Source organism: Muntiacus reevesi, chromosome 13 (genome assembly GCF_963930625.1).
Source record: "Muntiacus reevesi chromosome 13, mMunRee1.1, whole genome shotgun sequence".
In the NCBI taxonomy this organism is placed as follows: Eukaryota; Metazoa; Chordata; class Mammalia; order Artiodactyla; family Cervidae; genus Muntiacus; species Muntiacus reevesi.
This window is the reverse complement of record NC_089261.1, coordinates 945,104-966,481: the sequence shown is the minus strand read 5'-3', so window position 1 is coordinate 966,481 and position 21,378 is coordinate 945,104. Positions and strand designations below refer to the sequence as shown.

Below are 21,378 nucleotides of genomic sequence, written 5' to 3'. Positions count from 1 at the left end.
TGCAGGGGCCCACGCAGCCCTCGGTCTGTGTTGGCATCACCCACAGTGCGGGCCGGCCCACGGGGGCAAGGCCCTCTCTCCTGCCTCAAGGCGCAGGCCCCCGCTGCCCTCAGCAGGCACGGATAGGGTCGTGTCACCCCCCTGGTGTGCTCCCCACCCCCGAGGGTCTGGCGAGGCTCCTCCCGCGTCCCCCCGTCCTTCCAGAAGGTCTCTCACCACCATCCACTCTGTGCTGCTGTCCTGGCCACGAGCCCTGGCAGAAGCGTGTGGTGCGGGCTAGGCTGTGGTCACTGGGAGCCCGAGACACCAGGACTCGTTTGGCGATGGGGCCCCCAGAGCCTTCCATCTTTGCGATGCTACAGGCAGCTTTTCCGGGCCTTGGGGGGGACTCTCAGGACTTGGGCAGAGATCAGGCCAGTGTCTGTCTGCACGTGCTCTGAGGGCTCCTTCCTGATGGGGACACAGACGTCATCACAGTCGCAGTAAGTCAACAACTCCCCGGTAAACGGGTGGGTGAAGGGCTGTGAGGAGCTGGTCAGACCACACGCTCGTGCAGGGCCGTCCACATGTGGGGAACAGCCTGTGCCAAGAGCGGAGGCCTCAGAGCACGTGGTCTGTTTACGGGACTGAGGTGGCTTCCCTGTGGCTGGAGTGGGAGATGCGCCGGGTCCTGGCCGGTGGGCCCACACCGGGGGGACTCTGTCATTCATTGTTTGATACATCAGGGTTTGTATAAATCCTCTCTCTCTTTTGTTTTCCTGTGCCGCTAGGTTTACACGGGGGCTTCCCTTGTGGCTCAGCTGGTAAAGAATCTGCCTGCAGTATGGGAGACTTGAATTTGATCCCTGTGTTAGGAAGACCCTCTGAAGAAGGGAAAGGCTACCACTCCAGTGTTCTAGCCTGGAAAATTCCATGGACTGTATAGCCCATGGGGTTGCAGAGTCGGACTCGACTGAGCGACTTTCACTTCACTTCACTTAGGTTTGCAGGATCTTAGTTCCAGACCAGAAGACAAACCCGGGCCCTGCAATGATCGCGTGGAGTCCTGACCACAGGGAATTCCCCTTTTCTCTCTTATCAGGCAAAAACTGTTTCACATGTGGAAACAAAAACAAAACCCCACAAGCGTGGGTTTTATGCTTATTCACTAATTCTTCTCTGATCAGACGCTCACTGAGCTCCTGGCATCCCACACGGCCCTCAGCTGACGGTGCGGAGTGTGCAGCTGCTGGGTTCAGTCCTGAAGACAGGGTGGTGAGCCCGGCACCGCCCCCTTCCTGGGCCGTGCCCGTCCGTGGGGGCCCCTGGGTGGGCAGGGAGGCCCCAGAGGAGGACCTTGAACCTGAGTCCTTGGGGGAGGGGCAGAGCCAGGCCGGCGGGCTGGGTGGGAAGGCGGGCAGGTGCTTCTGTCATGGGTCTGGTGGGAGCAAAGGGCAGGAGCGCTGGCTGGGGGTCTGTTGCCATGGCTCCTGCCGCGCCGGGCCCCACCGCCGAGGCAGTGGCTTGCGTTTCCCCGGAGGCTTTGTCCGCCCCAGTCTTTCCCCACAGAGGCTCTCCTCCTAAAGACCAGGGGCAGGGAGGGGTCAAGGTGCCCTTCAGCTACCCTCAGAAGTCCCAGAAAAGCAACCTGGGGCGGGGTGGGGGGAGTCAGCCCCACCTGACAGGTGCAGAACCTGAGGCACAGAGCTGGGGGGGGGGGGGCGCTCACACCAACACCTCCACCTGCACTTACTGACGGGGCTCCAACCCAGCGGACCAGGCGGGGCGGTGGGGGCAGGACCCTGGGCGGGACGCATCATGGTGCCCAGTTCCTCCCCATCTCAACACCCACCGCGGGGCCTCTCTGCCTTAAGAGTGGGGCAGACCTCCCGCCAGGAACCCACATCCAGCTGACATCCGCCCCTGAATCTCACTGGCAGAATCCTACAAGGAAGCTAAAAGCCACCGTGGGTTTAGACCAGTCCCGCTTTCCATCTGGGGCAGGGGAAGGACAGCCTGGAACCCTGAAGAACAAGACCCTGGGAAAGGGGCCCACGGATGGGCTTGTGCAGGCAAGGAAGGAGGAGCAGGAGGAGGAACTTTTTAGAGAAATGTTACTGAAGTATAGTTGATTTACCGTGTTGTGTTTATCTCTGTATGGCAAAGTGACTGTTATACATGTATATACGATCTTTCTCTTGAAAGATTCTTTTCCATGATGGTTTATGAGGATAGTGAATATAGGTCCCTGTGCTATATGGTAGGACCTCCTTGTTTATCCATCCTGTAACAGCTTATCTCTGCCAACCTCAAACCCCCAATCCCTCCCTCCCCCACCCGTCCCCCTTGGCAACTACAGCTCTGTTCCGTGAATCTGTTTCATAGAGAGGTTCATTGTGTCACTTCCTAGATTCCACCTGTAAGTGACAGCATATGGCATTTGTCTTTCTCTGGCTTTCCCAGGAGGGGATCACTGGGTCCAGAGACACGAAACTTGTTTATGGAACCCGATCTTTCCCACCGGAGGCTTCCCGGGCCGCAGTGCCCCCGGCAGCGGGCGGGAACGAGCCGGCCTCGCCCTCCGCTTCAGGCGCGAGCACCCGGCGGTGAGTGCGGTTCCAAAGCGCTCCGCGGTCGGCCCATTGTGACGCGGGGCCCGGCGGCGGCCGCCGGCAGAGCCAGACCATGGCCGAGGCGCAGGAGCTGCTGCTGCAGCTGCAGAAGGACAACCGCGACGGGAGGCTGCGGAAGCAGGAGCTGGAGGAGATGGTGCGCGGGCTGGAGGCTGAGAGCGAGAGCCTCACCGCGCGCCTGCGGGACCTGAGCGAGCGCGAGCGCGGGTGCGGGCGGCTCCTCCCCCCGCCCGGCAGGCGGACACCGCGAGGGGGCGGGCGGTGTGCAGACGCGGCCTTGGCCGCGGAGCCTCAGTTTCCCCTCCGCAGCCTGCAGCGTCGGCGGACCCAGGCGGCGCGGACCCTGCGTGGGGAGGCGCGCGAGGCGGCGCGGGAGCGCGCGGACCAGGCGCGCGGGCTGCTGGAGGCCGCGGAGCAGCGCCAGCGGGACCTGGTGGGGCGGGGCCCGGGCGGGGCCCACGAGGGGCGGGACCTCTAGATGGACGGGGCAGTAGAGAGGGAGGAGCCTATGGCGGGGCGGGGCCTGCGAAAGGGCGGGACTTAGGCTGAGGCGGGATCTCTGGGCGGGACAGTGGAGAGGGAGGGGGCCTTGGGGGGGCGGGGCCGCGAGAGGGCGGGACCTAGGCTGAGGCGAGACCCCTGGGTGGGCGGGGCAGTGGAGGGGAGGGACTCAGGATGGGGCGGGGCCTGCGAGAGGGTAGGCTGCGGCGGGGCCTCGGTGGGCGGGGGCAGTGGAGAGGGAGGGGCCTGAGATGGGGCGGGGCCCGCGCTGAATGGGGGACCTCGGAGAGGCCTGGATCTTCCCCCCGACCCCGTCCAGGAGCAGCAGAACCGACAGCTGCAGGAGCAGTGGGAGGAGCTGTCAAGCCAGGTACCTTCCGGAGACGCTCTCTGTCTCCCGCTTCCCCCGGGGCTGCCTCGCCCCAGTCCCCGCCCGCGCCCCGCCTCCCAGGATAGCCCCCGCCCCTAGCAGCCCCGACCGCCCCGCCCTCACGAGCCCCACCCCTAGCTCTTCTACTACGGAGGAGAGCAACTGAGCCAGCAGCGGGCGGAGCAGCAGCTCGGGACCCAACTGGCGGCCCTGCAGGTGCTCGGGCGGGGCTCGGGGGCGGGGCTCTGGCGTGGGCAGGGCCTTAGGTGAGGGTGGGCGGGGCGGCGGGGCGGCAGGGCGGGGTCAGGCGCGGCGCGTTCGCGGAGTGCCGGGCGCCTGACTCTCCCTGGATTCTACGGAAGAAACAACTGGAGCTGGTGGAGGCCAAGCACACCATGCAGGCGGAGGCCCTGCGGCAGGTGCGGCGGAATCGGGGTCTCGGGAGGGCCGGCTTGGGGTGTGCGTGAGGCTGGGCAGGTGCAATACGGTGGGGAGGACCGAGTCACCCCTACCGCGTCTAACTAGGGCTCCCCTCGTGTCAGAGCGCACGGCGGATGGAGGAGGCCTGGGCCAGCTTCCAGGAGCAGAGCGGAGTCTTGCAGGTGCCACCCCCCTCCGCCTCCGACCCCGCCGCGGCCTGCCCACGCCCTACCCAGGTCTTCCCGCGTGTGAGGCCTCACACCCACCACCCGCTCCAGGAGTTGCAGGGGAAGGTGATGGAGGCGGCGGCTGCGCTCGACAGCTCGCGGGGCGGCCCGGAGCCGTAAGGGGGTCAAGACTGTCGGGTGTCAGGAGTTGAGGGGGGCACGACTGCTGGCCAGGCGAGGGGCCCATCCTCGTGCCTTTCCCGGCAGGTGCGACTCACAGCCCCGCCGGGGGCAGGACTGCGCGGGCTCGCTCATGGAGGAGGTGGCCAAGGCGGACTGTGTGAGCCCTGGCGGGGGCGGGCTGGAGCCGAGACCTGCCCCGCGGCCCGCATCCCGCACACGGGGGGCCACTCCATCAGGGACCCCCCGACCCCACCAGGGACCCGCCTCACCATACCAACCCCACTGGGGACCACGAGCATCACGGGGCCGCCCACTCAAGAACCGCGCCCGCTTGGAAGCCCCCCCGCCGTGGTACCGCGCCCCACGAGCCTCGCGCCCCAGGGCCCCGCCCGGTCCGCGGCGTCCGGCAGGAAGGTGTTCTCTTGTCTCCGCAGGAGAAGCGGCTGTTCGGCGCGGGTGCGGCGGGCTTCAGGTGAGCGGGCGGCGGGAGCGGGCTCGGGGCTGGGGCCTGGGCGCTCCCCGCGCCGCCAGCGCCCATCTGCCGGTGCGTGGTCGGTCCGCAGGCTGTGGGCGCTGGGCGCGCTGCAGACGCTGCTGCTGCTGCCGCTGGGCGTCGTGGCGCTGCCGCTGCTCTACCTGGCGTTGGTGAACCCCTCGGCCCTGCGCCGCGGCCTCGCGCGCCGGGGCTCGGACGCCGCCCTGCGCCGCCTGCGCTACACGCTGGCCCCACTGCTGCAGCTGCGCGCGCGCGGACTGCTGCCCGCCTAGCGCATCACGCCGGCCGCGGCCGCCCGCACCCGAGTCTCCCGAGTGGTTTCTGGGCGCCGGACTGGGGGGGTGTGGGGCGCGGGAGACGGGGGGGGGGTAATGGAGGAGGGAAAGGGGAGGGGAGGGGGCTTGGGGGTGGTGGAGAGAAACCGGGGACGCGGGGCAGGGGTGTCTTATGTCCTCCGGCCCAGCAGGCGCTGCCCCCCCCCCGCCCCCGAGTGGACCTTGGTCCCGAGAGGCTGCGGGCTCTCGGTCCGCCCGACCCTCGGTTCCATCCGACCCCTCCGTTCCCCCAGCCCGTCTGCCCACTCCGGAGGGGTTGGAATCATCATTCAACCCGCTCTCGCCGCCGGCGAAGCCAGCCGGCGGCTCTGGCCGGCGGGTCCCCGGGGAGCTTCGTCTCCCGCGTACGCGCGCTGGTTACTCAGTCCCGCGGCGACCCTCGTCCCCGGTGGGTCCCTTGTTGGGGGCGCGGGCGTCCTCCCCCTGGTCCGCGGCCTCTCCAGCGTCCGGGCGGCGGGGGCCATGCGCATTCATCACTGCGGTCTTGGCTAGCGTCGGCTAGCGTCGTCTCTTTATTTCTGTGAGATATCCTGCTTAATGGAGGGGGAACTCGAGTTTCACTTCGTCTGATGCGAACAGTTGCGCTATTTTATCAGTTTTTTTTGGTAGTGACACTTTTGTATGTCTTGTGCACACATACTTGTGTTTTTGCTCTGGTCTTTAAACAATCCTTTTTTGCTGATTTAATTGCACGTGTAGTGTTTTGGGGTTAAATTGTTGTACTTCTGTGCACAATTTAAGAAGTGCACGTTGCGTCCTGAAAATTCCTCCCTCGTCTGGAAGTCATGCTGTGCTCCTCTGTGGCTGTCTCGTTTCCCGTCATCCCAGATGGCCGTCTGGACCGTCCCGCTCTTGGGTCACAGTGAGTAATTCTGCAACGAGGGACTTCCTCAATGGTTGCGACTCTGCGATTTCACTGCCGGGGCCGGCTTCGGTCTGCGCTCTCACTCCTTTTGGGTGTTTACCTAGGAGTGGACTTGCTGGGTCAAAGGGTGCTTCTGTTTAGTTGTTTGAGGAACTGCTGACAGTGTCCCGTCGGCAGTGCAAGCAGGGGCCGGCTTCCGCACGTCCTCTACTTTAGTTTGCTGGGATTTTTGCTTCTTTTTTAATAACAGCCATCCTAATGGGGGTGGTTTTTCTGCTTTTAGTTTTCAGGCATTGCATTCTCTACTTTCTATAATCACAAAGTCACACCCTTAACACAAGATGTCTCATCCATAAAACAAGGGAACTCGAGCTTTTACCCCCCTGCCCCCCACCCTGTCTCCCCCACTTCTCTGGAAGAGACACTTGATTTTTAAAATGGACTTTTCTTCCCCCATAGTAAGTGGACTGCGTGCCATCCCCCCGCCCCAGTGAGGACAGCGGGGCGCACGACCTCTCTGGCCGCCTCGAGGCCCCGCAGGTGGGCGTGTCACCGTGGTGACAGGGGTGGGTCCCCACGTGTCCTCGGCGCGGGCAGCCTTCTGTGCGGGCAGCCTTCTGTGAACGTCTTTTTGTATTTTGCCAGAGAGTCTGTGAGATCAGTTCCTCAGAGCGGGGTTGTGAGCCAGGGCTTACCACACGCATGCTGTTTTAAGATGCCCAGGTTGCTGGCGCCGGGGGCTGGGGGCTGGACGGCTGTTATGGCCCCCCGCACGGGGTACAGCCCCTTTTCGGGTAGGCCCCCCTCACCGCCTCATGCAGTGTGTCTGATGGGTGAGCAAAGGCACTTCAGGGTGGTTTTCATTTGCATTTACCTTATATTCAAGGGCCAGGGGCATCTCTTTTCCTGCAAACTATTCCTGTCATTTGCTTTTTCTTTTTTCGGCTGTAGCTCGGGATGCGACTATAAACAGAGCTATTCTCATTCGTTTTGTTGCTGTGAGTACACACACAGTTGACTTTTGCATATCAACCTGTATCCTGAACCTTGACCGTAGAACAGACCCAGGTTCTTGTGGATTTTTGTGTACATAGGCCACTTCCTTTCCGATTCTCACACTGTTTCCTTCTCTGACTAGACTGGCGAGGGCCCCGAGGGCCCAGCGCCGAGCAGAGGTGGTGACGAGTGTGGTCCGGGAGGGCGGCTGTCAGTGTGGCCTCTTTAAGGGCGATGGTTGTTCTGCACTCGCGTCCGGCAAGTGCTGCTCTGAGCACACCCGTCCTGAGCGTGGAGCCCCTGCCTGAGGCATCGGGCTCTCGGGCTGGTCTTTTGTTAACTGTGCTATTGGAGGAGGAACTTGATTGCCCTTAACACTTTAAATTTCGTTTTCAGTCTCTAAAGAGACCTATTTGCTTGTCAGCTCTTGGGTTTAGACTTTCTACCCAGCATTGTTAGAAGTGTTTATTTCTAACTTTTTAAAACACACAGTTTGCCATGTTGCCACCATCTTGTTCATGGCATTCAGTTGACTTTCATTTTAAAGCCAATGCGACAGGCTTCCTTTCCACGTGATGTGGCCGTCAGTTCTACTGTGAGTGAATTTCTGTTTTAGAGTGTTCATCCTCTATTTCCTGTCTCCCCCTGACCACCGCACCCAGTCTCCTGTTTGCTGGTTTCTGGAAGTTACACCCTATATTCTGGTTTGCTCATCTGAATGGACTCCTCTCCACCCACCTGCCCAGACATGGCCTGAAAGCCTCTCCCTCAGGTCGTCCTCAGCTTTCACGTGTGTTTGGTCTGGTGTTCCAGCTCCACTGCTGCAGCTTACACAGTGTGGGGCTCTCCCAGCTCTCTTGTTGATCCCTCACAATTGCACGGAACCAGCCTGAGGTGCTGAGCAGGGGCGGACGGGCGCTGTCGCCGTCGATGGAGCGTGCTGCGTGCTGCCGGGCGCGTGCGGGCCGCGGTCCTCTGCCCGCTGGCCTTCTGCCAGTTGCGTCACTTGTGCAGAGAAGGCTGTTGTGAGTCTCCAGGTCTGTGAGTCTATTTCTCCCCTGAATTCCGTCAAGCTTTGCTTCAGAAGCACGCATACGCCTGCTGATGGGGAATCTCTGCCCCCTCTTTTCGCGTCGGGTCTGTGACTGTGTTTAAAGAGCGCCTCTTGTCAGGAGGGAATCGGGCCTCACGTTTCACCAAGTTAGAGCTCCTGCCTCCTAGGGGGAGGCGCAGAACTACTGGCACAGGGGGACCGCCTCTCACCGTGCGGCTGCTGCCCGCGCGAGGGCCTCCCTTCCTGGACAAGCTCCGCGTCTGACGAAGCGCTCACCTTCCCAGCGGCCGTCTGCGTCATGCTGTTGCACTTCCTGCAGCTGAGCGCGTGCTGCGCCAGCTCTGGGGTTCTGCTGGGGGACTGGAGGGTCCCACCCCCATTTACCGTTTCTTTATGCCCCTTCTAGGTGCCTGTTCTTTCATCAACAGGTTTTCTCTTCACCTCTGTCTTACACTATGTACCAACCTTTTGGGTGACTCATTTCTAGATGTTCTGTCGTTTCTTTAGTAGGGTCGTCTGGGGTGGGGGTCAGTGCGGGAGGACGGTGTGGCCGGGGAGTAGAGCGACCTGAAGATGCTGGAGACAGACACGGGAAGGAGGCGGAGCGACGCCCGCGGAGGCGAGGCCAGGGATGGCCGCGGCCCTGAGCCGGCCGGGAGAAACACAGGTGCTGTTGCTCCACGGCGCCGTGCTGGCTCGTCTGTGAGGCTCACAGTCGGGGTGCCGGGGGCGGCCCTGAGCCCCTTGCTGCGCCCCCCACCCCAGCTAAATGTGCGCTTAGGATTCAAGAGTAAATCAGGGTCCAGCGCAGCAGTGTGCTTTTATTTTGTTCACGTTGGTTAAATATAGTTTTTCTGATTTTTATGCCTAAGAACATATTTCCTGTGCCTCTGAGAAAAGACGGGTGGGGAATGCGTCCAGTGCAAGAAGAGCCTGTGCCCGTGCAGAGGCCGGCTCTGATTGTCCTCCTGGCCGTGCGGGTGGCGCCCGGGACAGTGAGTCTCCGGCTTGGCAGGGGCACCTCTGGCCCACTTGTCTGCGGGATGAAGCGGCGGCTGGCGCGCCTGTGGAGATTGATTGCGGCCGCCCCGCTCTCAGTAGGGGATGTCGTTCTGATAGTACTGGATCATGTCATAGGTCCGGCTCCTGCAGGCAGAGGGCAAGGGGCGCTGTGAGGGGCTGACCCCTCTGAGCTGCCCCAGAGGCTCAGGGCCCAACCGCGGACCTCTGCCCCGCCAGCGCCTTGCCCGCTGGGACCCGCGCTCCCTTCCTGGCAGCTCCCTGGTTCTGCCCCGTCTCCTCGCTTGTGGGTGCCTAACGTGGGCTCGGGCGGATTTCTTTCCTCAGCTGGCTGCCTCCTGTCCTCGGAGCTGAGTCCAGGTCGGGGGTCCGCCCAGCACACAGCAGAGCCATCACCGCCCCATGCTGCCCGCCAGACCCCTCCCACCGGGCCAAGCCCCTCCCTCTCTCTGCACCCTGGTCACCAACAGCACGTGGCACCCCCAGGCCGCACTCCCCCTGGACCTTGGCAGGCCCAGTGGGGCCAGTCCTCTGTCCCCAGGGTGTGGGCCTGGGGGCTCTGCACCTCCTGCAGCCTGGCCTCCCATGGGTCACCCCGTTGTTTAACCTGGAAACCTCCAGGCCACCTCTGACTGTCACAGCCCCGGGAATCTGTCCCCCAGAAGCTCACTGAGGCCAAGCCCCTCCGGTCACAGCCCCCACAGCACCTGAGGCCCCTCACCCACCCCGCCAGGCCGGATGTCTCAGGGCAGTGCGTCCGGTCACCTGGCCCGGGCGTGGCCCCACCCAGGGCCCCCTGAGCACCGGGGGGGACGCGCGAGGCGGGTGCGGGACTGGGGCTTGCCTGTTGCTGAGGAAGCAGCTCTGAATGACCTTCAGGATGAAGTTCGCAGCCTCTCGCTCCGTCATGTTGGGGCTGAACCTGTGCCTGTGGGGGAGGGGCCGCGTCAGGGCTGCCGCCCTCCACGCGCGGATGTGGCCTGGTCTGGGGGCCGTGGCTCCCAGCTGGCCTCAAGGGTTTGGGCCCCTTACCAGCAGCTCCCAACTGTGGGACTGGCAGCTGGGGTAGGATGGGCAGGGGGCTTGGCCTGGATGTGCCCTGAGAAACAAGGGGTGACAGGCACATCCCCTCCATGGCCACAGAAGCCGGGGCACCTCGTACACGGCAGGCCTGGGTACAGCGCCTCACCCGGGAGCCCATCCGTCTGGGTGTCCCAGGGGAGCACCTGGCCTGGGGGACCGCCACCCCGCCGTCTGCCCAGGACCTACTTGAGGAGCTTGATTGTCTGGCCACGGAAGCAGGGCAGGCCCGTGTCCAGCATGAGGGTGACCAGAGAGACGACAGCGTCCATGTAGGGCCTGGGGAGAGGCAAGGAGGGAGGTGAGCAGAGTCCGCCGGGGCGTGGCCCCTGCCCGCGTGGCCGCACACTCTGGGTGCCACCACGCTGCTCTGTGGCTTAGCCACGCGGCGTCGGAAACCACGGGCTCTGGCTTGGGAGGAAAGGACTTGCCACTTGGAGGGACCAGAGGCGAGGCCAAGCCTGGGAGGTGCAGACGTGGGGGCACCCATGCCCAGAGTGAGGTGCTCCGGCAGATGGCAGATGTGACAGGAGCCGGGCCTCAGGGGCCTCCTGCACACGCCCCTCCAAACCCCGAACCTGCCCCCCAACCCCCACCAGGACCTGAGATGGCCCGCGGGGAGGGGAGCCTGGATGTGTGGGCCCACCAGGGCACCCTCCCTCATCTGGACCGCGAGGCTCACCGCACGGCCAGGTAGCCACGCACACACATCTCCATGAACCACTTGAAGGGCGTGGCCTCCATCTTGCCCCCCATGATCATCACCATCTCGTCTGTCAGCTTGATGTCCGGCTCCCAGCCGAGGTTGCCGCCCGGAGAGCTTTCGAACATGAAGCCAAAATCTGCAAAACCCCGAAAAGCCACAGTCAGCTGCAGGCTGGGGTGGAGGAGGAGAGCCCCGCCCCCGCCTCGCCCCGCCCACCGATGTGGATGAGGTGGCCCTTCTTGTCCAGCATGATGTTGCCGTTGTGCCGGTCCTTGATCTGCAGCAGGAACAGCAGGAGGCTGTAGGCGGCCATGCTGCGGATGAAGTTGTAGCGCGCCTGCGGGGAGGATGGGCTCAGGGCCTGCGCGGCAGCCCGGGGCGGGGAGTGGTCCCCTCCCACTCCAGGAGTCGGCCTTCTCAAGGCCCACCCAAGGCTTCTGCAGTCCCAAGGAAGGTCATGGCCACCCGGGCGGACCCAGGACGCTGGGCGCCCACCTGCTGGAAGGCCAGCGTGGACTCGTCCCCGTACTGGCGCGTGAAGTAGTCATACATGCCGAAGTCGGTCTGGCGGCCCAGCTGGTCCCGGGAGGTGCAGTCGGGGATGCACTCGATGACCCCACACTAGGGAGGAAGGGCCAGGCTGCAGGCGCGCGGCGGGCTGAGGGGCAGGCCGAGGGGCGGCTGGGTTTCTGCCCTGGACACTTACCCCGGGGGCGGTGGCCACCACCCGGTACGGGAAGACGAAGAGGTCCAGGCCGACTAGCTGGAAGATGTTTTTGAAGAGGTCGATGATCTGCAGGGCCAGCATGTCCTGGGAGGCAGAGACACAGGGTGGTGGTGGGCAGCCACAGGGAAGCAAAGGTCCCCGTTTCTGTGCAAGGCTGGGAGGCACGCCGGGACCCGTGGAGAGCACCCCGGCGGGCCCGCGCCACCCCCCCACCCAGGGGGGGTGCTACCTGCCGGCAGTCGTCCCCCACTTTGAAGATGGCTGCCTGCCAGGAGATCTTCTGGCCATCGGCCTCCTGCATGCTGCCCTCCTCCTCGGAGTCTGAGCGGCACCGCAAGCCTGCAGGGGAGAGGCTGCCTGTCGGTGGGGGTAGAGGCCCTGTGAGGGTCTGGGAACACCTTGCTCATGTGCCTGAAGGAACCCCGAGCACCTTAGGGATCATGCCTGCAAAGCCCGAGGGGGACTGATCAGGGCCTGGCAGACACCGGGGTCAGGCCGGCTTGTTTCCTGAGAAGAGCTGCAGACAGAGCCCGTCCCACTGGAGCGAGGACCGGGGGCGCTGTTAGGGTTGGGCCCGAGGGGGGGCCCAGCAGGAGCCGGGGCCACGTGGCTGGTGTCCCCCCAAACCCACACCACCAGAACTGTGGCGTGTAACCACATGTGGTGACAGGGTCCTCGCACAAGTGGTGGAGGCAGCGTGGCCCTGACCAGTGGTCGTGCCTTCCCAGAGACGAGGCAGAGGCCGAGGCCACGCTGACACGTCCACGGCCGAGGACCAACCAGGCCCTGTGCTGGGAGGAGGTGCAGGATCCCGCCCGGAGGGAGCGGGGCCTCCCAACACCCTGAGCTCAGCACCGGGAGAGCCGACTCCTGCCGCGGAAGCCGGCCTGCCCGTGGGCACTCGCACGGTGGCCAAGCAGACCCGCCCTCCCTGGGACCTTGTCACTGCACATGTGCCCGCTCCCCAGACGAGGGGCCACACTGAGCCGTCACCCTTCACGGGGACCCCAGACTGCACGGGACGTGGCACTGACCTTCCTTCTCAAGCTCACTAACCCCGCAACGTTTCACCTTGAACTTGGCCAGATAGGGGGCCTTGGCGGCGCTAGAAGACAAGAGAGATGGGCGTGAGTGACCGGGAGGGGGTGTGAGTGACCAGGAGGAGGCACGAGTCACGGGGAGGGCTCCTGCGAGGGGCAGCCGGGGGCGCACCTCTGCATGGGCGTGCCAGACTTGTAGTCGATGTCTAGCACGATGGCCTCGGGGTTGCTGGGCAGGTAGCAGCCTGCAAGGGACGGAAGGACGTCACGGGCCTGGGCGTGACGCAGGAAGACACGCTGCCGTCCAGCACACAGGCCCATCCCCAGGCAGACGGGCTGGCACTGAGGTTTGGAGGCCCGCCCTCCCTGGCTGTTTCTCTGGGTCTGTCCTGATGCCCACACGGCCCCCACCACCCTCACAGACACGTCACCGAGGGGACTCCTGAACCCTCAGCTTCCTAGGTGCCCCACCACAGGACACACAGGAGCCCCGGCCCCGCCTGCTTGACCCCCAGCTCAGCCTGTCTGCGTGGATCAGGGTCCGGGGCTGCAGTTCCAGAGCCCCCCAGGTGGGGTCCCGATGGAGGCGCTGGCCCCGGGAGCACATGGCCCCCTGCCTCTTCCCTCACTAGCCCAGTCTCGCTCACAAGGCCCAGCTCTGCTCTGGTCTGCAGCTGGCTGGCTCCCCAGGGCCTCGGGGATGTGGCCCAGCAGCAGGAGTCCTCTCAGAGGCTGGGCGGGGCTCAGCATGGTTGGGAGAGGCCCCCCTGGGGCTGATGCCCACTGCAGAGCAGGCCTGGGCACATGGGCAGGGCCAGAGTGTGAAGAGCGAGCGTGTGCGGCAGTGAAGAACCGGGAGCTGTGCAGTGATGTCTGGGCTCTGTCCTGCCCAACCTGGAGCACCAGGGAGGGGCATGGCCCTCATCCCACGGCCCGGCACACTGGGAACGCCCCTTCCCTACGCCCACTGCCTCTGCTACACTGGAGCTCGGGAACCTTCTAGAACCACAGCTGCCGGGGACAGGGCTCAGCCTTCAGAAAACAGCTGGAGCCAGGAGGCCCACGAGTGACCACTGGCCGGGGCAGGTTCTGAGGAGGGGTGCCAGGCACCCAGGGCCCGCACGTCCCCTTCCCACCAGGCTCCCCCCCGCTCACCAGGCTGCACCTTCACTTCAGACAAAGCCGACAGGCAGGCCTTCTTCCTCTCGTCACCTTTGGGGTAGGGCCTGAGGACGAGGACACAGACGCTGGCCTTCGCGCTTCTGGGGCAGGCCCTCCTCTCTGAGGGCCCCTGCCCTGGGTGGCCTCTTGCGGCCCCCAGGCCTCTGTGCCCCGAGAGGAGGGGTTGACGTGGAACTGCGCCCTCAGTGCAGATGGCGGCCCAGGGAGCCCGCCCTGACAGCTAGGCAAGGACAGGGTGACCGCGCAGGAGCCGGAGCGCTGCGGACAGAGGGGGCCAGGCTCCTCCCCCGGGCTCAGCCAGCGTCCATGACCCCAGGGCCCGTCCTGCCCAAACGGGGGGCCAGGGCGCCTGAGGTCGGTGTCCGCTCCGTGTGAACATGGACCACGGAGGCGAGTCGAGACAGGACCTCAGGGCGGCCACGGAGTCTGGCTCCCTAACACTGCTGGGCCCCTCGGAGCCTCCAGAGCAGCGGCCTCAGACCCGAGGCGAAACTAACACATGCTTTCTGTGCACCTGGGGGGCCGCGGGAGCCCCGGACGGGCAGGCAGACTCCCAGCCGGCTGCTCCTCGGCGGGGGCCATGTGTACACCGCCTCCGGGGCAGCTCGCCCGCGTGGGGCCTGGAGAAGGTGCGCTTACTTGATGATGGCCGAAACGTTGGTGATCTTGTTGAAGAAGTCGAACTCCCGCTGGTAGAAGTCCTTGGCTGGGCCAGAGAGGGAGCCCGTGATCTCCTCCACCAGCTGCTCCAGGAGCTCGCCGATGTCGGCTGTGGAGATGCTGGGCTGAGCCTGGGCCCCGGGCCCTCTCTGTGGACCCCGCCCCGAGGACGCGTGGGGCGGCCGCCCAGGGAGCTGCAGGACGGAGCCGCGGGGGTGGGGGCCGAGGCGGGGGCGGAGGGGACGGCCCGGCGGAGGGAAGGGCAGGGCCTCACGGGGCCGGCACTCACGGTCCTTCTGGTGGCCCTCTTCGTCCACGTAGATGTTGGTCTTCATGTTCCAGATGAACTGGTGCGCCAGCAGCTGGGACTGGGAGGCAGCCCACAGGATGTACTCCCGCACGTAGCCCATCTACAGCGGTGAGGCTGTGGTCAGACCGGCCCGGCCCCCGGCGAGGCCCCGTGCACCCGAGCAACCGCGAGCCGGCTGTGAGCAGTGTCCGGGGCCGTGGGGCCGGCAGTCTGCCTGCTGGCTGACCACGGGGTCTGCACTCACGCAGGCACGCGCAGCCTCATCCGCGCTCCCCTGGACTCTAGCCCGCCTCTGCTGCTGTCAGCGTGAGCTGTGGGCAGGCGGGTCCCAGAAAACCCCACAGGCGGGTGGTTGAGTGTCGTGGCCCCCACCCACCTGTGACCTCTCCTCCTCCCGTGTCAGGCCCAGCTCAGGACGAGTCCCCACTCTAGGTTACGAAGGTGTTCGCCTTTCTGGAAGACTCCTGGGGGCAGCCTCTCCTTTCCCACAGACATCTCTGCCCCCACCTACTGCCCCCCCCGCCCCGCCCCCGCCATCTGGTGAAGTATTCCCTGGACAGTTGTCCTTGACTTGGTGCTGGGCTTCCCAAATAGGTCAAACTTAAAAAAACCCAACCCTAACCCAGCAAACAGAGTGGAGGCTGACCCGTGAGCACTCGACCTCCAGTGCAGGGCCTGGGACTCGGCCGGGACAGGGTGGCCTGGGGGCCCGGCCCGGGGCGGGGGGCCATGTGGGGCCGGCCGGGGCACTCACTACTGCCTGCAGCTGCAGGCTCGGGGAGGCACGGGGCCCGGCGGGGGCAGTGAGGGCTCCCGGCCGTGGTCACCCCACGGGTGCTGTCTGTCCAGGCCCCTTCAGGGCTCACCTATGTTCATGGCTGAATTGCCCCATCCCCCACCCACATGCTGAAGCCCTGCACTTGCTGAAGGCCCTCACTGTGTGAAGATGGCTGGAGATGGGCCTTTGAAGAGCTGGTGAAGTTACGTGAGATCAGGGGGGCCTCATCTAAGCTGACTCATGTACTCAGAAGAGATCGGGGCAGAGACATGGGATGACCACGTGAGGACACAGGGCAGTGACTCCGTCTCCTGGCGAGGAGAGGGGCCTCGGGGGAGCCAGTCCCCCCACCTGCACCCCGGACAGCCAGCTTCCAGGTCTGTTCGGGTTCTGAACCCGTGAACTCCTCCAGGCTGGCCCCAGCTCACTAGCGCACCTGGCCTCTCCTCCCAGGAGACAGAGAGCTGGGCCTGCCGAGACCCCCTTCCAGAAGATGGGTCCCAGGCTGGGCTACCCACCCTGAGGAAGTGGCAGTGATGCTTCCAGAAGCCGCTCACCCTGCACAATGGGACTGTGCCTCGGGCGCTGGACGGCCGCGTGGTGGGGTGAGAGTTGGGGCCCAGGTCCCGGCTCTGTGCCCCGCCCGCCCGGCCCTCGGGGCTGGAGAGCACGCGGGCGCAGACTCACCTTATCGTACCTGAGCGCCTGCACAATCTGGGGGATGTAGAACAGGATGGCGTCCTGCGGTGGGGGGGGTACAGCCGTGACTCCAGGGCGGCGGTCCCAGGGTGTGTCCCCGAGTGCCCCCCACCCGGCAGACGGGCTCACCGGCGGGAAGGACCGCAGGACCTTGACGCCGTACTGCGCGGTGAGGGGGTGCGGCGGGTACATGCTGGAGAAGTAGGACAGGCCCGTGGGCGGGTCCGCGGGCGCCCAGCACAGCACGTGGCTCAGCTCGGCGGCATCGGCGTCGATCGTGTGCCAGGTGACCAGGAACTGGGGGGCAGCCACGGGGCGTGCTGAGAGGCGTTCTAACAGCTGACGCGCTCTGCCACCCGCACCACCTCACCCAGGGCGAAGCACATTCGCCGTTTTCTACAGTGAACGCCTCCATCAGAGGCTGGAGAGCCTGGGAAAGCGACACTGACGCCCCGCTGAACCCAGGGCGCTGGCCGCGTTCCTCCGGGAGGCCCCGGAGGCGGCTCAGAGTCCATGCCTTCCTGCCCTGCCCCCCCCACCCCCCTACCTTGATGGCTTCCGGGATGTCACTAACGGCTCCTGGGTCCAAGCGCACCAGACGCGTCACCTCGTTGCCGATGGCTTCCGTGTTTTTGAACCTGCAGGCGCAGGGGGCGTGGGTGGCACACACGGAGAACAAGGCCGGGGAGCCCGGGACTGAGGGCCAAGCCCGGCGCCCAGCAGTGTCTAAGCACCCTGGCCTCTGGCGGGGTCACTGTGACCAGCGGTGACCCGGACAGAGGGCCTGGAGCAGGAAGGCTCTGCCCTTTCCCTTTCAAGGCCCCAAGCAGCCCGTGGGCCAGAGGGCACCGCAGCGGGTGGGAGGGCGGGGGCGAGGGGACAGGCCGCGGTCCTGCCCCGTGTGGACTTGGCACCTGTGGGAGGAAGCACTGAGCAGGCAGCGTGGGCTCACGGGGTGGCAGGGGTCTACGAGGACGCGGCCCCCTCTGCTCCTGCCTGTCAGAGCCGCCGGGAGAGCTCACAACCCAGGTGCTGCAGCCCGCGGACGCCCCTGGGAGTTACCAGCTGCTCCCTTTCCTCGTCAAACCAAGATGGGCCTGGGGGCCCCATTACCACCGTGGGATGTGGGGTGCTGGGCCCCAGCGGGACAGAACCCACCCTGCACGGCGCACCCCCGATGCCCCGGCGGTGACGCCCCCGCCCCGCCCCGCCCCGCCGCTGCAGTGGCCGTGGGCTCGGCCTGGAGCGCAGGAGACACCCCTGACGGCCCCGCGGTGACGCCCCCGCCCCGCCCCACCGCCGCAGTAGCCATGGACGCGGCCTGGAGCGCAGGAGACACCCCCGCCCCGCCCCGCCCCGCCGCCGCCGCCGCAGTGGCCGTGGGCGCGGCCTGGAGCGCACCTGGCTGGCAGCTGCACGGCCAGGTGGGGCGAGATGCTCCAGGCGAGGTTCACGTTGTCCTTCCACTGCTTCTCGCTCAGGCTGATGTACTTGGACCTCCAGTTGGCCACGCTGCTCTCCCCCGCCTGGTCCAGCTCCAGCTCCGGGGCCGACAGCGGGTTGTACCAGGTGATGAGGCGCTCGATCTCAGTGGCCTGGGGGACAGTCAGGGACCCGGCTATGTCGCCCCCCACCCCCCCAGCCGCCCTGCCCCCCATCCCCGCTCGGGCCTAGTGGGCGGCCTCACCAGCAGTGACAGCAGCAGCGTCCGGCGCTTCATGTAGTACTTGTGCAGCTGCGAGCCCCGGTTGGTTTTCTTGGACATGCCTGGGGCGGGGGGTGGACACGGGGTGTCCCTCAGAGACGCTCCACCACCCCGAGGACCGAAGGGGCCCAGGTGAAAAGCCCCACCGACCTGACTTCTTGGAGATGGTGGACATGCCGCTGGACAGTGGGTACGTGTTGATCCAGCCCTGCGTGGCCTGCTGGCGAGAGCCGACCGCGATGTCCAGGTTGCTCCGGGTGTCCTGGTTGTCTGCGGGAGACACAGCATTCTAGAACGAGGCAGCCACGGGGAAGGAGACGGGGGAGATGGCTTCACAGGGAGCCAGGCACCCAGGAACTCCGGCAGACCGCTGCAGCAGAAGCTTCCCACAGCAGGCGGTGCTCCCCGAGTGCCACCCGCAGTGACCATGGAGCACCTGTCCCCCAGTTGTGCTCCCGCACAGGGGGCCCAGGGCAGACGTGGGGCCGCCGGCCCCGCTCCGGGGGAGCCATGAGCCACCGGGACACTCACTGTGGGTGCTGTCCCGTCCTGGCAGACAGGCCGCCTGCATGGGTCTGCTGCAGAGACCCTGGGCCCGAGCTGCTGCAGGCAAGGGCCTGACCGCGGGGACGCTGCCACGACACTTATGTTAGAGTCGCTCCCGAAAGGACTGCCCGGCCGGGTGACGATGGACCGTGCCTCGCCCCTTCTGGCCCACCAGCCTCATTTCAGGGTGGACTGACAGGTGTGCGGGACACCTGTGAACAGCCTGGCGCTGGGAAGCTACGCCGAGGGCGTCTGCCTGGCCCGGGGGCCCTACCCCCACTCCCGGCCCAGAGCACGGCGGGGGAGCGGAAAGCGGGCCGGCATACCCGGGGGAACAAGCTGGCTGGCGGTCAGGTACTTCTTGTCCGAGAACATGGCGGTCCAGAACTTGATCATCACACTGATGTCCTCACGTAGCCGCTTCTCCCCCTGGGTCGGGAACCTTGGGGGGCAGCTGTAGATGGGGGGAACCAGGGTGAGAGCCAGGCACGCGGCGGGGGGACCCGGCCCGGGGCAGGGGCGGCGGGCACCTGAAGTAGTCGAAGGCGGTGGAATAGATCTTCTCGCGGAGCACGTTGCGGATGGTGGCGTTGGGCAGCACGTCCGCGTGCAGCAGGGACAGGCCGAGGGTCAGCAGCCTATGAGGGGGCCGGCTCAGTGCTCCACCTCCAGCTGCCCCGGCTCAGGGCCCACCTGCAGGCAGTAGCTCCCCCCTCCACCCCCGGGCCCCCGGCTCTCACCTGAAGCGGGGCCCGATGGCCGCCACGTGCCGGTTCATGCTGCCCGCAGCGCCGCCGATGCTAAGCGACAGGGAGCGCTGCAGGAGGCTGCAGAAGATCTCCACCTGGTCGGAGCTGCAGTACTTGGCGATCTCGAACCGCTGCACCAGGAACTGCGAGGGGCGGGGGGTGGGGTGGGGGAAACGCTGCCTGTGGGGCCCGCCAGAGTGCAGGTGGGGTCTGCAAGGCAGGGGGCGAGTGTCTGGGGGAGAGGGGGTCTAGTACCACCCCCTCCCAGAGGGGCATCTTCAACCAGGAGCCTCGGGGCAGCCCCCAACCCCGGGGAAGAGTGGGAGGAGCCTGGGGGGCACGTACATCAATCCAGATGTAGTGAGGGGTCACCTCGGGGGCACACGGCTTGGGTTGACTGGCCTCTGACGCGGCCAGTGGGTCTGCTTCCTTTATCTCCGCAGAAAACAGGCCGAACTTCTGCTCCACCGTCATCTGCCAGGCCCCCGCCATCTCCCGCATGAACTGCAAGAACGTGGCCATTAGCGCCTCTGTGAGGCACAGAAAGGGGCTGCTGCGTTTTCTCGTTGGTTTTCAATTATAAAAGGAACACATGCTTGCCGGAAACTTAGAAAACTGAGGAAGTATGGAGAAAAATAAAACCAGCAAGGTCCCGTGATGACCCCACCCCCAGCCTTCCTCCACCACACGCCCCCCAGGACCACAGCCGGGCGCGTGTCCCGCTTTGCCGCGCCCACCTGTGCCCGCAGCACCTGCTCAGGGCCTCCAGAACCCAGTGCCACTTCCACCCAACGGACCCGCGACCACGCCTTTATGCCCGAAACCAGGCCTGGGAAGAGCTGTGGGGGCCGAGTGGAGCCTGAGTCCCCACCACCAAGGTGTGGGGTTTGGAGGGCAGCAACTCCTTCCAAATGCAAAGAGATAGAGGAAAACAGTAGAATGGGAAAGACTAGAGATCTCTTCAGGAAAATCAGAGATACCAAAGGAACATTTCAAACAAAGATGGGTTCGATAAAGGACAGAAATGGTATGGACCTAACAGAAGCAGAAGATTTTAAGAAGAGGTGGCAAGAATACACAGAACTGTACAATAAAGATCTTCACAACCCAGATAATCACGATGGTGTGATCACTCACCTAGAGCCAGACATCCTGGAATGTGAAGTCAAGAGGGCCTTAGGAAGCATCACTACGAACAAAGCTAGTGGAGGTGATGGAATTCCGGTTGAGCTATTTCAAATCCTGAAAGATGATGCTGTGAAGGTGCTGTACTCAATAGGTCAGCAAATTTGGAAAACTCAGCAGTGACCACAGGACTGGAAAAGGTCAGTTTTCATCCCAATTCCAAGAAGGGCAATGCCAAAGAATGCTCAAATTACCGCACAATTACACTCATCTCACATGCTAGTAAAGTAACGCTCAAAATTCTCCAAGCCAGGCTTCAGCAATACGTGAACTGAGAACTTCCAGATGTTCAAGCTGCATTTAGAAAAGGCAGAGGAACCAGAGATCAAATTGCCAACATCTGCTGGATCATCAAGAAAGCAAGAGAATTCCAGAAAAACATCTATTTCTGCTTCATTGACTATGCCAAAACCTTTGTGTGGATCACAACAAACTGGAAGATTCTTAAAGAGATGGGAATACCAGACCTTCTGATCTGCCTCCTGAGAAAGCTGTATGCAGGTCAAGAAGCAACAGTTAGAACCGGACATGGAGCAATGGAGAGTTCCAAATCTGGACAGGAGTGCGTCAGGGCTGCATACTGGCATCCTGCTTACTTAACTTACACGAAGATGCATCATGGGAAACGCCGGGCTGGAGGAAGCACACGCTGGGATCAAGGCTGCTGGGAGAAATACCAATAACCTCAGATATGCAGATGACATCATCCTGATGGCAGAAGGTAAAGAGGAACTAAAGAGCCTCCTGATGAAAGTGAAAGAGGAGAGTGAAAAAGCTGGCTTAAAATTCAACATTCAAAAAACTAAAATCATGGCATCTGGTCCCATCACTTCATGGCAAATAGATGGGGAAACAGTGGAAACAGTGACAGACTTTCTTTTCTTGGGCTCCCAAATCACCGCAGATGGCAGCCATGAATTAAAAGATGCTTACTACGTGGAAGAAAATCTATGACCAACCTAGACAGCATATTAAAAAGCAGAGACATTACT

At 64.2% G+C, this 21,378-nt stretch overlaps 2 protein-coding genes across 3 annotated transcripts in view; one reads left to right on the top strand and one right to left on the bottom strand.

Annotated features, from left to right (window-relative positions):
- Positions 1-2,664: 2,664 nt before the first annotated feature.
- TMEM191C (transmembrane protein 191C) lies at positions 2,665-5,021 on the top strand. The gene is made up of 10 exons (XM_065905042.1): positions 2,665-2,819; positions 2,922-3,045; positions 3,433-3,483; positions 3,622-3,699; positions 3,846-3,902; positions 4,026-4,085; positions 4,182-4,246; positions 4,338-4,410; positions 4,688-4,725; positions 4,817-5,021. The coding sequence occupies exons 1-10, from the start codon at positions 2,665-2,667 to the stop codon at positions 5,019-5,021; spliced, it is 906 nt and encodes a 301-aa protein (XP_065761114.1).
- Positions 5,022-8,800: 3,779 nt separating this feature from the next.
- The window catches only part of PI4KA (phosphatidylinositol 4-kinase alpha), a 61,479-nt gene continuing 48,901 nt past the window's right edge, over positions 8,801-21,378 (bottom strand). Inside the window, exons 33-55 of one of the 2 annotated variants that reach the window (XM_065904408.1) lie at positions 19,547-19,705; positions 19,193-19,344; positions 18,983-19,090; positions 18,779-18,906; positions 18,057-18,176; positions 17,889-17,968; positions 17,603-17,796; positions 16,749-16,839; positions 16,331-16,498; positions 16,190-16,243; positions 14,704-14,824; positions 14,394-14,523; positions 13,728-13,798; positions 12,745-12,817; positions 12,567-12,637; positions 11,762-11,889; positions 11,512-11,616; positions 11,301-11,426; positions 11,022-11,142; positions 10,782-10,941; positions 10,289-10,378; positions 9,864-9,947; positions 8,801-9,145 (exon numbers count right to left, since the gene is read on the bottom strand). In XM_065904408.1, the coding sequence (XP_065760480.1) occupies positions 9,094-9,145; positions 9,864-9,947; positions 10,289-10,378; positions 10,782-10,941; positions 11,022-11,142; positions 11,301-11,426; positions 11,512-11,616; positions 11,762-11,889; positions 12,567-12,637; positions 12,745-12,817; positions 13,728-13,798; positions 14,394-14,523; positions 14,704-14,824; positions 16,190-16,243; positions 16,331-16,498; positions 16,749-16,839; positions 17,603-17,796; positions 17,889-17,968; positions 18,057-18,176; positions 18,779-18,906; positions 18,983-19,090; positions 19,193-19,344; positions 19,547-19,705 (2,586 nt within the window). In that variant the 3' untranslated portion in view covers positions 8,801-9,093. The remainder of the gene's footprint in view (positions 9,146-9,863; positions 9,948-10,288; positions 10,379-10,781; positions 10,942-11,021; positions 11,143-11,300; positions 11,427-11,511; positions 11,617-11,761; positions 11,890-12,566; positions 12,638-12,744; positions 12,818-13,727; positions 13,799-14,393; positions 14,524-14,703; positions 14,825-16,189; positions 16,244-16,330; positions 16,499-16,748; positions 16,840-17,602; positions 17,797-17,888; positions 17,969-18,056; positions 18,177-18,778; positions 18,907-18,982; positions 19,091-19,192; positions 19,345-19,546; positions 19,706-21,378) is intronic. The other variant, XM_065904409.1, reaches the window with a different exon arrangement.

Bases quoted from the DNA above. Each gene is read 5' to 3' on its own strand.
- TMEM191C (XM_065905042.1), top strand. From the start codon at position 2,665: ATGGCCGAGGCGCAGGAGCTGCTGCTGCAGCTGCAGAAGGACAACCGC. The intron at 4,247-4,337 runs GTAAGGGGGTCA...CTTTCCCGGCAG, and splicing joins TCGCGGGGCGGCCCGGAGCC to GTGCGACTCACAGCCCCGCC. The intron at 4,411-4,687 runs GTGAGCCCTGGC...TTGTCTCCGCAG, and splicing joins AGGTGGCCAAGGCGGACTGT to GAGAAGCGGCTGTTCGGCGC.